Source organism: Ailuropoda melanoleuca, chromosome 4, assembly GCF_002007445.2.
Source record: "Ailuropoda melanoleuca isolate Jingjing chromosome 4, ASM200744v2, whole genome shotgun sequence".
Taxonomy (NCBI): Eukaryota; Metazoa; Chordata; class Mammalia; order Carnivora; family Ursidae; genus Ailuropoda; species Ailuropoda melanoleuca.
In genome coordinates, this window is record NC_048221.1 from 48,945,549 (window position 1) to 48,961,203 (window position 15,655).

General features: G+C 37.9%; 1 protein-coding gene across 2 annotated transcripts in view; it reads right to left on the reverse strand.

Annotated features, from left to right (window-relative positions):
- The window catches only part of RAD18 (RAD18 E3 ubiquitin protein ligase), a 102,157-nt gene that overhangs the window by 59,487 nt on the left and 27,015 nt on the right, over positions 1 to 15,655 (reverse strand). For both annotated transcript variants that reach the window (XM_034658694.1, XM_002920380.4), the window contains exons 5-6: positions 4,225 to 4,562; positions 1,634 to 1,733 (exon numbers count right to left, since the gene is read on the reverse strand). In XM_034658694.1, the coding sequence (XP_034514585.1) occupies positions 1,634 to 1,733; positions 4,225 to 4,562 (438 nt within the window). The remainder of the gene's footprint in view (positions 1 to 1,633; positions 1,734 to 4,224; positions 4,563 to 15,655) is intronic.

Consider the following 15,655-nt stretch of genomic DNA (forward strand, 5'->3'; position numbering starts at 1 on the left):
ATTTTGTAGAGTTTATACAAGCACACTGCGAGGGACAGTTCATTAAGTCTGTATCTAAAACATTTATTTTTGGGGCGCCTGGGTGGTGCAGTCGTTGGGCGTCTGCCTTTGGCTCAGGGTGTGATCCTGTTGCTCTGGGATCGAGCCCCACATCAGGCTCCTCCGCTAGGAGCCTGCTTCTTCCTCTCCCACTCCCCCTGCTTGTGTTCCCTCTCTCGCTGGCTGTCTCTGTCAAATAAATAAATAAAATCTTTTAAAAAAAATAAAAAATAAAACATTTATTTTATCAAGGATAGACAATTAAACTGATGACTGTGAAATTCAAATGGAAAACCGTACTATTCACTGGCATTTACGATGAAAAGCACCAGCAGAAATCAACAATTTCTATCCAGAATTTTAAAATATGAAGGCTGACAGATGATTCCCAAAACATGAAGATAACACTGGTCCTTCTTCCATGATGTAGTGAAAGTGAGTAATGCATTTAAGGGTCCTCAGAATCTGAAGACATCAAAAGGAAGAATATTCTTTGAATCAACTCTGATATGATTCTACATAGAATGGGTTATAAGGGTTGTCACCCATATCAAGGAAATGGCCTGTCAGGGTATTGCAGATAAAATGTTCTAAATGTCACAGTATCTTTTATGTGACCAGACCCCAGGACCAGGTTGTAACTAAAGAGAAATGCAGCTCAATGCTCCCCAAAGCTTATGTTTGCCAATTAATTTTGTAAGATGTAAATTATGAGGATAAAAAGGTTTTGGGGTCAAGGGGTACCTGAGTGCCTCAGTCCATTAAACGTCTGCCTTCAGCTCAGGTCATGATCTCGGGGTCCTGGGATGGAGCCCCACAGTGAGCTCCCTGCTCAGTGGGGAGTCTGCTCCCTCTGCCCCTCCCCCTGCTCATGCTCTCTAATAAATAAAATCTTTAAAAAAAAAAAGATTTTGGGGTCAAACAAATGTAGTAATTACAGGATTAAACAAAATCCACAATTGCCTTTGATGTAGGACTTCTCAGAGCCTTCAATACACTAACTAGTATAGTGAATCTTTCCCTAAGAAACACGATATGCAGCGCTTCTAAGCTGCAAGACAGAGCAAATGGAGGGACTACAGTATCCCAAGGAGCAGGGTCTGGAACCACTACCGGAATTTGAACTTAATTATGTATGGATGAGTATGTCTTTGGATAAACTGACAAAACGAAATGTATTAGAAGAAGTAAAACAGATGCATCTAGGAAAAGAACAGTCCAACCAAGAGTCGCAATGCTGATTGCTTACTATTCAAGGAGAAAATGCTCAGCCTCTATACTTGAAACTCGTTCCTCAGGAAGAAATTTGTTTTGTTTTTCTTTTTCTTTTTTTTTTTTTAAGTGGGCTCCATGCCCAATGTGGAGCCTGAACTCAGGACTCTGAGATTGAGAGTCACATGCTCTACTGACTGAGCCAGCCAGGCATCCCAGGAAGAAACATTTATAAGGAGAAATGCAGGTCACCAGATTCTCATGGCTTATGGGAAATAACCCTCAGGGTGAAGGAGACAGAATGGAAAAGGTAGCAAAGAGTTCATAAAGCACAAGAAGTACCTTGCTAAAGTAGCTCAATGATTATGCTTAACTTTCTTACCTTCTGAGGCTTTCCTTCTTCTCCTCCCGTGTTAAACAGCTGTCTAAGTGCTTATTAATGTGATTTTCTGGAATACTAACCCCGCAAACAGGACAATCCACTGTATTTTTTAAAAAGAGAAAGAGAGACTTTGTTATTTACATAAAGGGCAAAAATAATGTATAACCTATGATCTTTCAGCAACTAAAATAATGCACTTAGAAAAGCAGAAGAGACAAAGAATGAGACCTCAGGGCAACAGAACTGGGAGAGACTGTTCACTAAGTAATGGCTAAACTGTGGTAAGTCACAAAATTAGGATCCAAGGCCTACAGGAAGAGATTGCAAAGAAGTCTGGAGATCCATTCATTAGAAAATGCTTTGGTTAAGTCTTTTCTACTGAGGTGTGACCTATAGAACTAATCTTAAGTTTTCCCGTCTTAGGAGCCATTCACACGTAGCACGGAAGCAATCGTAACAACGTGAATAAGATATACCTGGCTGGGGATGGGAGGATATGCAAAGCTAAACTGAAGCATTTGTTGGTTTGGGCCAACTACTGTTCAAATTAGCAATGGTTACAAATTTGATAATTTAGCTCTCATTTGTAAATAGAAATTTGCCATTAGGAATCACAATCATTCTCAAACTGTTTGACGAAGTTGCAGAGAATTGTGGAAAAATCTTGGGGCCCAGAGGCCACCATGACAAAGGCAGGGATGAAGGAGGAGGTCAGGCCTTCCATTTCTACTTCAATGGAGCAAGGCCAATTTTATCTAATGTGTTCTAGTTCATGGTAAGATTTCATTTGAAAAAATTGTTCTGCAGGGGGAAAAAGTTAACTACCAAGCTAAAAACACTACAACAAGAACTGTCAGTTGATAGTTGACAAAAGATACACTAGAAAATGCAAGATTCACATGTCCTTACAAAATTTATTTTTTTACGATTTTATTTATTTGACAGAGAAAGAGAGATAGTGAGAGAGTGAGCACACGAGCAGGGGCAAAGGGAGAGGGAGAGGGAGAAGCAGGCTTCCCTGCTGAGCAGGGAGCCTGATGCGGGGCTCAATCCTAGGACCCTGGGATCATGACCTGAGCCAAAGGCTGATGCTTAACCAACTGAGCCACCCAGGTGCCCCTCCTCACAAAATTTAAACCCTTAAGTGCTAATATGCTAACTTCAACCTAAGTTTAATAACCACTAATAGCGGGGCACCTGGGTGGCTCAGTGGGGTGAGAATCTACCTTTGGCTCAGGTCATGATCTCAGGGTCCTGGAATAGAGCTCAGCAGGGAATCTGTTTCTCCCTCTCCCTTTCTGCCCCTCCGTACCTTTGTACTCTCTCGTGCATGCTCTCTCTCTCTCCCCCTCTCCCTCAGATAAATAAATAAAATCTTTTAAAAAACTAAAATAAACAGCCACTAATTGCCCTGCACTGTGTGTGATGTGGGTGTACCAAAGATGTCTAAGACATAGTTTCTGCTTAAAAGGTGCTCTGAACTTTACAGGTAAGAGGAGACATAGAAACAAGTTAAACAAGCTGACCAATTCATCAAAAAAGCAAACTATACACAAAATAGTCCAGAAAACAAGTGCTGTTAACACTTTCGTGATGTGAGATGTCAAATTGTCTAACATAACTAAAGAATGGTTAGGAGTTGGATAGAGTCTAGAAAGGTAAAACAGGGGTCAGCAAAACTTTTTTTTTTTTTTGAGCGAAAGCATGCACATGCGTGAGCATGGGGGTGGGGCGGATCTCAAGCAGGCTGCCTGCTGAGCACAGAGCCCAACACAGGGCCTGATCTTACAACCCTGATATCATGACCTGAGCCCAAATCAAGACTTGGACACTTAACCAACTGAACCAGCCAGGTGCCCCAGCAAACCCTTTTGGCTGAGGGCCAGGTAGTGCAGATTTTAGGCTCTGCAGGCTAGATGGTCTCTGTTATATTAACACTCTGTTATACTAACCACTGCCATGGAACATGAAAGCATTCATAAACAATATGTCAACAAATGGGTGTGGCTATTTTCGACTAAACTTTTACTTACAAAAATAGGTGTGAAGCCAAATTTGGCCTGCAACTTGTAGTTTTTCCGATCTCTGGGCGTATTCAAGGAATAATGGGAAGGATCAGTTTGGCTACCGCAGAAGGATTTTTGAGACAGAGAGGTAAGAAAGAAGGTCAGATATCTAAGGGAGGGGTCAAATTGTCTATGGCTATAAATGCCAGTCAGAACAGCTTGGAAGTGTTCAAAGAGGGGTATAAGAAGATAAAAGGAGCTCGTTAAGATTAAACTGGAACTGATGTGAAAGATGAGGAGGGAGATTAAAAGCTGAAAAACAGAAAGCTACTGCCATAGTTAAAATATGAGCTCATTAAAATTCCTTCATTTTTCCAGCAATCAGCCTGAATTCCTATTCTCTGAGAGAGAGAGTATAAAAATATCTTGCAGCACTGCCTACATCAATTTCTGAGACTGTTATGTGAAATTTGGTTTGTCCTTTCCCATTCCATCCCCCTTAAGATGCTTATTTATTCTCAGGTCATATGGGATAAAAAGATTTCCATTAAGTGAGAAAATACATATATGAAAATAACTTCCTACCTTTGGTAACCTGTTTCAAAGCTGATGTAGAAGGTGTCTCAGGAACATGACTATCAACAGAACACGAAGCTGCCTTTTCTATAGAAGGTGTTTCTTTGGTCTTCGAAGAAGTGCTCACCTCTTTCTGAGGGACGAATTTACTCTCATTCTCTTTTATCAACAACTCTGATGTGGAACCACCAGTTTCTCTGATCAAGAAATTCTCCATTAACCTGCTTCCTTGCTTTAAAGAATGTCTGAAGGCTACAGGAGTGTGTACTTTGGCAGCGCGGTTCTTTGAAGAGGAGCAAGCAGGAGATATGGGTGGTGATTCCAAGGAAAACTGCAACAGATGATTCCTTGAAGCACAAAAAACACAATGGATAATGAAGATGTCAAGTTATATACAATAAGTTAACTGACATAAGCTGTTTACCCAATTAACACTTGCTTCTGTGAAATACAGAACTTACTCCATAATGACAACCAAAAAAATCTGACTTAAAAAGCAGTTCATCTTTTATAAAGGAAAATGGAGATACTTCAGAATCTGGCCATGAAGAATACCTGGTATGAGACTTACTCTCATACATAACTTTAAAATCTGAACAAAGCATACAAAACAAATGTTTATAGCATAGACTATAATCAATAGGAGGCTGCAGTCACTGAAAGAAAAGAGAAACATGAGGTGATCCAACATTCCCCCAAGAATTTCCCCTGGAAGCATCTTCCTGGAGTTAGGCATTGAAATGAAGTCCAAAGAGAGACCAAAGGGAAGAGAGATCAGAGTTCTGAGCAAAGATGGCTAGGATTAGAGGGACAGGGTACCCACAGAAAGAGAACCCCAAAAATCTGCACAGAAATTCTCATCCATTCCTGATCATCTCCAGGGCTGCAAAAGCCTAAGACAGAGAGAGAACAAGAGAACCTCATAGGAAGTACATGCTGCGAAGCTGAGATTCCCAAGGTCAGTGCTGAAAAGTTGCTGGAGTTTGAGCCCAGCCAAATTGGAAAGATCCTGGTATCCCAGTCATTCAGTTGAAACCCCACAAAGGCCACACCTTAGGAAAAAGGAACATACTCTGGGAATATAAAAAATTAATAAAACAAACCCAACAAAAAACTAAATAAGGCCCTAACAGAATAAAAGTGAAGAGCTGGTGGGAAGCCTGGAAGCCCCAGTCAGTTAACCATCTGACTCTCAATTTCAGCTCAGGTCTTGATCTCAGCATGGTGAGTTAAAGCCTCTCATTGGGCTCCACACCAGGCATGGAGCCTACTTAAAAAAAAAAAAAAAGAAAAAAAAGAGTGAAGAGCTGGTAATTCAGCCACCTGTCAGAACAGAATCCAACATCGTTTAAAGGGAGATAATTCACAATCTCTATAACATTTCATCAAAACACATTTAAAAATGACTAGACATGCAAAGAAGCAAGAAATCAGCCACTAATCAAAAGATGAAATAGTCAATGGAAGTAGATCCAGAGGTGATCCAAAGAGTGGCAATAGAAGGACTTCAAGATACCTATGATGAGTATTAAAGAAAAAAGATGAAAAAAACAAATGAATAAAAAGATAGCATACTGTTAGGGGGAATTAAAATCCATCCCAAAAAGGATAAACAAAGAAAATAAAACATAGGCATATATTAATCAAACTGTTAAGAAATGAAAGAGAGAAAATCTTGTACACAACCAGAAAAAAAATAAGACATGCTACTTCTAAGGCAAGGTTTCTCGACCTCAGCACTACTGAATCAGATGCTTTTTTGCTGTGAAAAACCGTTCTGTGTATTGTAGGAATGTCAGTAGCATACACCCCACTGTGGGGTTGAGACAACCAAAACCTAACCAAACATTACCAAATGTCCCCTGGGGGAGGGGTAAAGGGAAGGTAAAATCACTCCCAGCTGAGAACCAGTGCTCTTGGGGCACCTGGGTGGCGCAGTCATTAAGTGTCTGCCTTTGGCTCAGGGTGTGATCCCAGCGTTCTGGGATCGAGCCCCACATCAGGCTCCTCTGCTAGGAGCCTGCTTCTTCCTCTCCCACTCCCCCTGCTTGTGTTCCCTCTCTCGCTGGCTGTCTGTGTCAAATAAATAAATAAAATCTTAAAAAAAAAAAAAGAACCAGTGCACTAAGAAACAATAAAAACATTACTGACTTCTCAACAAACAAAATGAAAGCAAGAAGGTAACAGAATGACATCATGACATCTTTATAAAGCAGAACTACCAAGAGTTCTATTTCCGTTGAAAATACTGTTCTAGGGCATCTGGGTAGCTCAGAGAGTTAAGCATCTGCCTTCCACTCAGGTCATGATCCCAGGGTCCTGGGATCAAGTCCTGCATCAGGCTCCTTGCTCAGTAGGGAGTCTGTTTCTCCCTCTGCCTCTGCCTCTCTCTCTGTCTCTCATGAATAAATAAATAAAATCTTTAAAAAAAAAAAAAAGAAAGAAAGAAAATAGTGTTCTAAAGTGAAAGCAAAATACATTCTCAAACTAAGAAAAGCTAAGAGAATTCCTCAATGGCAGACAAGAAATACTACAAGAAATGTTCTTTGGCTTAAGGGAAACAATTCTAGAGGGAAGCACAAAAATGTCAGCAAGAATCAACAGCTCCAGAAACGGTAAATATGTGGGTAAAAACAAAACTACTGACTTTTCAACAACACTAACAATGTCTTGTGGGATTTATAACATACACGAAAGTAAAATACATACAAAAACATAGCAAAAAAAGGGAGATTGAATAATATAAAAATACTGTGAAGTTCTTGCATTGTTCAGGACATAATGGAAGTGCTAATTTATGATACACTATTATTAGGATGTATTTTGTCATTTTTTCAGTAAGGACTTAAAAGAACGACACTAAGAAGTATAATGTAAAAACTAACAGAAAATAAAATATTAAAAATACTCAATATTGAGGGGCGCCTGGGTGGCGCAGCAGTTGGGCGTCTGCCTTCGGCTCAGGGCGTGATCCCGGCGTTATGGGATCGAGCCCCACATCAGGCTCTTCTGCTATGAGCCTGCTTCTTCCTCTCCCACTCCCCCTGCTTGTGTTCCCTCTCTCACTGGCTGTCTCTATCTCTGTCAAATAAATAAAAATAAAAAAATCTTTAAAAAAAAAATACTCAATATTGAAAAGAATGGGCAGGAATAAAGAAATAATTTTTTTAAAAAAGGAACAAACGGAACAAAAAGCAAAAAGGAACAAAAAAACAAAAAGCAACGTGGCAAACTGTAATCACATTAAATGTAATGGATACATACTTTGAAAGACAAAGATGGTCAGACTGGATTAAAAAATAAGATACAAAAGATGCAACTATATACTGTTTGAAAGAAAACACTTTAAATATAAAGACCCAGGAAGGTTAAAAATAAAAGGATGGGAAGAGATGTACCATGTACTGATAAAAAGAAAGCTGATATGGCAACATTAATAACAGACAACATTAAGGCAAAAAGTATTATGAGACATAAAGAGGGACATCTCATTTTGACATTATAGTAATTTAATTCAAAGCCATAAAAATCATAAATGATATTCACTTAATAGCATAGCTTCAAAATGTATAAAGCAAAAACTAACAGAAAAGGAGAAAGGGCCCATTCACAACATTGTTTGGTTTAAATAATAGTGTGTATAAATTTAAACACATCTTTCTAACTAACAAAACAAATAAAAATCAGTAGGAATACAGAATATCTGAACCAACCCAATTAATCATATTAATGTAATTAACAAAAAATATTACATCTGACAAATGCAGATTACACATTCTTTTCAAGTATACACGGCATATTTACCAGCACAGACCACATTCTGGGCCATAAAGTAAATCTCAACAAATTTACAAGGAATGAAATAATTCAGTGTATCTACTCTGACCACTGTGAATCCACATGACACTCAGTAGCAAAAAAATAACTAGACAATCTCCAAACTTTAAGAGACGCACTTAAGTGTGTTAAGCACCACACTTCTAAATAACCCTTTAGGTCAAAAACAATGCAAATTAGAAAATATTCTGAGCTGAATGACAACTTCGAGGTTTGCTAAAACAGTCTCTAGAAAACAATTTACAGCTTAATAGAAAAACTGAAAATCAACATTCTAAGCTTCCAACATAAAACATTAGGTAATGAACAGCAAATTATACCACAAGAAGGAAGTAAATAATAACAGATATTAATGAAATAGAAAATAAGAATATAAGAGGAAATGAGCAAAGTCAAAAGTTGGTTCTTTGAAAAAAATTAATGAAATTAGTAAACCCCTGCCAAGACTGAACAAGAAAAAAAAAAGAAGTGAAAATACAAACTACGAAAACGAAGACTTTTAAGGAGACATCATTACAAATCCAACAGAAATTTAAAGATAATAAGGGGATATTACAAACATTTTATATCAAAATCAAAATTTTAAATGAAATGGATAAATTTCTTGAAAAAGACTACTCATCAAAACTGCCAAAGGAAGAAACAGAAAATGTGAAGAGCAGTGTTATCTATTAAAGAAACCAAGCTGTAATTAAAAACCTTCCTATAAAGAGAACTCCAGGCCCAGACGGTTTTGCTGCTAAATTCTACCAAATATTTATGGAAGAAATAATATCAATATTACACAAAATTATCCAGAAAAATAAAAAAAGACTATTTCCCAGCTCATATTAAAGCCAGCATAACCTTGGTCACAAAATCTGACAAGCACATTGTAGGAAAATAAAATTATAGTCTAATAATATCTCAAATATAGACATAAAAATCATAAATGAAACATTAACAAATAAAATCTGGAGACAAATAAAAAAATATAATGCATCATAACCAAGTGGGATTTATTCCAGGAACACAAGTTGGTTTGCTATTTGAAAAATCAATGTAATTCACCACATTAGCAAAATAAAGGAGAAAAACTATACAATCATTACAGTAAATGCAGAAAAGCATTTGATAAAATTCAATACCCATTCATAATAAAAACACTTTAGAAAGCCAGGAATAGAAGGAAACTTTTTTTTTAAAGTAGGCTCCATGCCCAGCATGGAGCCCAACACAAGGCTTGAACTCATAACCTTGAGATCAAGACCTGAGCAGAGATCAAGAGTCAGATGCTTAACTGACTGAGCCACTCAGGACCCCCAAAAGGAGAGTTTTTTAATCTGATAAAAGATACTCTCAAAAAAAAACTATGCTAATATTAGAGTCACTAGTAAAGTTTTGGACATCTCCTCCTAAGATTGAAAACAAGACAAGGATATTTCTACCACCACTATGTCTCTTCAAATTGTACTGGAGGCTCTAGGATTTTGATAAGGGAAAAAAATACACACACACACACATATATATATATATACACACATACATATATATGAGCATACATATATGTATATGTGTATATATATACACACACATATACACACACAACGCATATATATATGTATATACATATATATGTATATATATATGTATATACATATATATGTATATATATATATACACACATATATATGTGTGTATATATATATACACACACATACACACACACACACACAAATGGGAAAAAAGAAAACTTTTTATTTGCAGGTAACATGATTATGTTCATAAAAAATCCAGACTTTACAAGTAACTAGAATAAGTGAATTGTTGCAAGACCCTCGACATAATATTAACAAAAATTAATGCCTATATATTAGCAAACAGAAAATGAAATTTTAAAATAAATATCACTTGAAATACCATCAAAAACATTAAATACCTAAGAATAAATTTAACAGAAATGTGTAAAATTTATTATCTTGAAAACTACCAAATTTGCCGAGGGAAATTTTAAAAAGGCCTAAGTAAAGAAATACCCTATGTACTAGAAAACTCAACAATGTTAACATGCCCATTTTCTCCACATTTATTTATAGATTCAATACGATTCCAATCAAAATAAAGGCAACTTTTTTGGGGGCGGAAATGATACATTCATTCTAACATTTACATGGAAATCAAAGGCCCCATAATGAGAGTAGTCTTAAAGGAAAACAAAGTAAAGTACTTATACTACAGATGTTAAGAACTTAACGGCATAGCTACTGTATTAAAGACACTGTAGTATTAGCTGAAAGAGACACAAAGAGAATGTGTCCAGAATTAGCCCAACACATGTAGTCACTTGATTTACAACAAAGGAGCCACTGCAATTTAGTGAATCTTCTTAATAAATGGTGCTGAAGCAACCGAGTATGTGTCGAGAAAAAAAATGAATCCTGACTCTTAACCTCCATCATACATAAAAATTAACTTGAATAGGTTCACAGGCCTAAGTGTAAAAGCTAAAATTGTAACAATTCTAGGAAAAAAACATAGGAAAAATCATTATGACCTGAGGTAGGCAAAGATTTTTTAGGCAAGACTTTTTTTTTTAAAAAAGTAGTAATCATAAAAAAAGAGAGATAAAACGGACTTCGTTAAAATTAAAATGTCTATTCATCAAAAGACACCTTTAGAAAATGAAAAGGCAAGCCAGAGACAGAAAGAGAAAAAATACATATAATACATAAAGAATCACAAATCAATAAGGAAAAAAACCAAACAATACCATTTCTAAAAATTGGAACAGATACTTCACCAAAAATATAAGAAAAGTCAATTAGTACACGAAAAGGTACACTAGTCATCAGAAAGTGCAAATTAAAACCACAATCATTACCATTTCACACCCAATAAAATGCTTACACAACTAAAAGGATTAATGTTACCAAATACCAAATACAGCATGTAGAGCAACTGAAATTCTCATTCACTGCTGGTGGGGGTGGTCCAACCCAACTGGAAAACTGGCAATTTCTTATGACGTTCAATACACACCTTGCGTATAAGCCAGCAATTCCATTCATAGACATGTACCCAAAAGAAATGAAATCGATGCCTGCACAAAGATTGCACACAAATGTTCATGGCAGCTTTTATCACACTAGCCACAAACTGGAAATAATCCAAATTCATCAAGAGATGAATAGAAAAGCAAATTTTGCATATTCATACAACAGATACTACTCAGCAAAAAAGAATGCTTACTGATATAAGCAACAACAGACAAAAACAGAGAGTATGTGAAACAAAAGAATAAAGAATACTGTATGACTCCATTTAAATGCACCATAAGAACAACCTGTGATTAAAGAAACCTGAATGATGACTGTCTGTGGGGGTGACGGAGGGAGTGACTAGAAGCAGAATAAGGCAGCTATGGTGATGGAAATGTTCTGTATCCTGACTGTGAAGGTAATTACACAGATGTATGCATAACCAAAATCCAATGACCAAATTCAAACTTACTCTATGTATTTCGCTATATGCAAATTTTATCACAGTTAAAAGAATCAAGAGATAATAAAAGTAAGACAATAATAATTTCAAAAATCTCACTGACATACTAACCAGGAAAGCTAAAATTACAATGATTGGAAAGACTTAAGTATTGAAGATGTGGAGCACATGGAACTCTTATATTTTGCTGGTCGTAGTGTACTGATTTTAATAATTTAAAAACTAGCTTTAAAGATACCAACAAATAAATGAATGCCTACTTTCTGATCTAGCCATTACACTTGTAGATATATGCCAAAAGAAATATACGCTAAAAGACATAAATAAGAATTTCAAAGCAGCAGTCTCTGGAATAACAAAAATCAGAAACAATCCAAATGTCTCCTGCTATTTCCACCACATCTGCAGTTACTTCCCTCCACTGAACTCTTAAACCCCTCAGTCATCCATGAGGGTTGGAATCAACTTCTTCCACACTGATGGCATCTACAATGGTGAATCCTTTCCAGAAGGTTTTCAAATGACTTTACCCAGATCCATCAGAGGAATCGATATGAACAACAGCTACAGCCTTATAAAGCATATTTCTTAAATAATAAGACTTGAAAGTTGAAATCACTCCTTGATCCATGGGTTGCAGAATGGATGTTGTGTTAGCAGGCACAAAAACAACATTAATCTCATACATCTCCATTGGAGCTCTTGGGTGACCGGGTACATTGTCAATGAGCATAACCATATTATAAACAGATGTCATCCAGGCTCTGTTGTTCCATTCACAGAGCACAGGCAGGGTAGATTTAGCATCATTCTTCAGGGCCCTGGGATTATCTGCATGCTAAATGAGCACTGGCTTCAACTTCAAGTCACCAGCTACATTAGCCCCTAACAAGAGTCAGCCAGTCCTTTGAAGCCAGGCACTGACCTCTCTCTAGCTATGGAAGTCCTAGATGACATCTTCTTCCAATAGAAGGCTGTTTTGTCTACATTGAAAATCTGTTGTTTCGTGCAGCCACCTTCATTAATGATCTCACTAGATCTTCTGGATGACTTGCTGCAGTTCTGTATCAGCACTCGCTGCCTCATTTGGCACTTTTATGTTATGGAAACAGCTTCTTTCCTTCACCCTCACAAACCACCTATGCCAGCATCACACTTCTCTTCTGCAGCTTGCTCACCTCTCTCCGCCTTCACAGAAGTGAAGAGAGTTAGGGCCTTGCTCCCCATTAGGCTTTGGCTTAAGGGAATGATGTGGCTGGCCTGATCTATCCAGACCTCTCAAACTTTCTCCATATCAGCAGTGAGTTTGTTTGCTTTCTTATTCACGTGTTCACTGGAGTAGCACTTTTAATTTCCTTCAAAAACTTGGCTGTTTGGCACAAGAGGCCTAGCTTTCAGCCTATCTCAGTTTTCAACATGCCTTCCTTACTAAGCTGAATCATTTCTTGTTTTTGACTTAAAGGGCGACATATGACTTTTCCTCTCACTTGAACACTGAAAGGCCTTGCAGGGTTTTTAACCAGCGTAATTTAAATACTGTTGTGTCTCAGGGAATATGGAGATCCGAGGAGAGGGAGAGATATGGGCAGAGAAATGGCCAGTGATTAGAACAGTCAGAACACACACAATATTTGTCAATTAAGTTTGTGGTCATATATGGCTGCAGTCTGTGGAGCCCCAAAAACAATTACAATAGTAACATCAAATATCATTGACCACAGAGCACCATAACAAATAATAATGAAAAAGTTCCAAATAGTTTAAGACTTGCCAAAATTTGACACAAAGACACAAAGTGAACAAATGCTGCTAGAAAAATGATACTGATAGGCTTGGCTCAATGTAGGGTGGCCAAAAACTTTCAATTTCTCAAAAAATTAAATATCTGCAAAGTGCAGTAAAGCAAAGTACAATAAAACAAGGTAGGATTCTACATACTGATAAAAAAAAAAAGTGGCAGACAGGGGCGCCTGCGTGGCTCAGCGGGTTAAGCATCTGCATACAGCTCAGGTCATGATCCCAGGGTCCTGGGATTGAGCCCCATGTCGAACTACCCCCTCACCGGGAAGCCTGCTTCTCCCTCTCCCTCTGCCTGCCACTGCCCCTGCTTGTGCTCTCTCTGTCAAATAAATAAATAAAATCTTAAAAAAAAAAAAAAAGTGCAGACAGTTGCACTATTGCAAAGATAAAATTATGCCCCTCGCCAAAACTGAAACTCATTAACTTCTTCATGTGCCCACTGTTTTCGGGGTACTTCCAGCAGTGGAAATATAACAAAGAACAAAGTCGTCTGTCCTCACAAAGTTTATACTATAGTAAGGGAAGAGATGGGAGACGTTCACGACATATATGAAAGTGCTGTAGCAAAAAAATGAAGCCGGTGAAGCCGTGCATGAGGAGGGGATGAGCTTGATACTCTTTACAGGATGGTCACAGAGGGCCTCACTGAGAGCATGACCTATGAAAAACAGGGCTGGAAGAGAGTGAAGGACCAAGCCACGTGATTATCTGGGGAAACACTGTGTCACCAAGAAATAAAAGTACAAAGTCTCTAGGGTCAGAGTATGATTGACATGTTTGAGAAAGAGGCTAACACGTGCCTGGAGCAGAATAAAGGAGGGGCAGAGAAGTGGGAGAGGCAGTCAGAAAGGGACAGAGGACTGCCACTGAGGGGAGAAGACTCAGGGTTTCACTCCAAATGAGATGGGATAACACCTCTGGACAATATTAAGTATGATCCGACTTTTTAAAGGACCCCCTTTTTAAAGGATCACTTTGGCTGCTGGCCTCAGAATGACTATCAGAGGGCAAAAGGAGAAATAAGAAAACCACCAGAAAGTGATCACAGAAGTCCAAGTTGATACTGGCTTGGACAGGATAATACTGGGAGGGTGATGAAAAGCTTCAGTTTTGGGAAGTCTGTTAATGATAAAGCCAACAGGATTTATTGACTGAATGACAGATCAAGTGTGAACGGGAAGGGTCAGGGATGACTCCGAGGTTTTTGGTCTGGGCAATTCAAAGGACAGAGCTGCCATTTAACAAGATGAGAAAGGCTGTGGGAGCAGATTTGGAGTGGGGGGTGGCAGGCAGTATAGAGAATCAAGAGTTGCTTTGAAGAGGTCCAAGCAGAGATGTGAGGTCAGCAGTTGGATATATGAGAGTGAAGTTTTGGGGTGAGATCGAGCTGAAGATAAAAGTTTGGAAGCCATGAATGGACACATGGTATTTAAAACCATGAGACTACTGCAATTCACACATCTTAAGTATAAGCTGTGTGAAAATATTAATTCCAAAATGAATACTTAAACTAAATTGGTAACTTTTCCTTTCATTTCCATCCCTCCTATAAATTTAACTTAAAGAGAGTTGGTATTATAATGCCTAATAGCACTCATCATAGATGCTCAGATTTTGGGGGTGAATTACAGACCTTCAGAATAACTGTGACTCCATGAAGTACAGGAAAATCTTGCCCATTTATTAACTATACAATAATCTTACCTCTTCAGAATGCAGCCAAGACTCAAGAATCAAAACAGGTCTTTGGGCAGACATGGGCAGTCATGAAATCCATGCGATCAAGTCCGTGGACCGCATTAACTAGTAAAAGTCCCTGCAAACGCTGTTCTGACCCAAAACATACAAACAGCAGTCTAGGACCATTTGGTTAAACAGGCAGAGGCCCACCAAAGCACAAATTCTTATTAATACCTTAGGGCATCAATCCATAATATAGGAGAAGACAATATAAACGCAGGTAAAATATGATAATAATGACAGCAATCTTTTTAGTTCCTTTGTTCAGGTATTATGCTGGGTATCTTTTAGTATAACTCTTCATTTCTAATCCTTACAACAATCCCTGAAAGTATCAATATTATTATTCCCACTTTTCAGATGGGGAACAGAGGCCAGAGAGGTTTAAATATTTTGACCACAGTCACATCACAACTAGAAGGGCCAGGACTAGAACCTAGTTGTGCCTGAATCCAAAGCCAGTATGCTTTAGACTATACCATAAGAAAAGGTATATTCTACATACTTTTATAAGATGCTAAGGGAATTGTCTATTACAATTATCATCTAAAATGTTTAAATTCTGGGACTCCTGAGTGGCTCA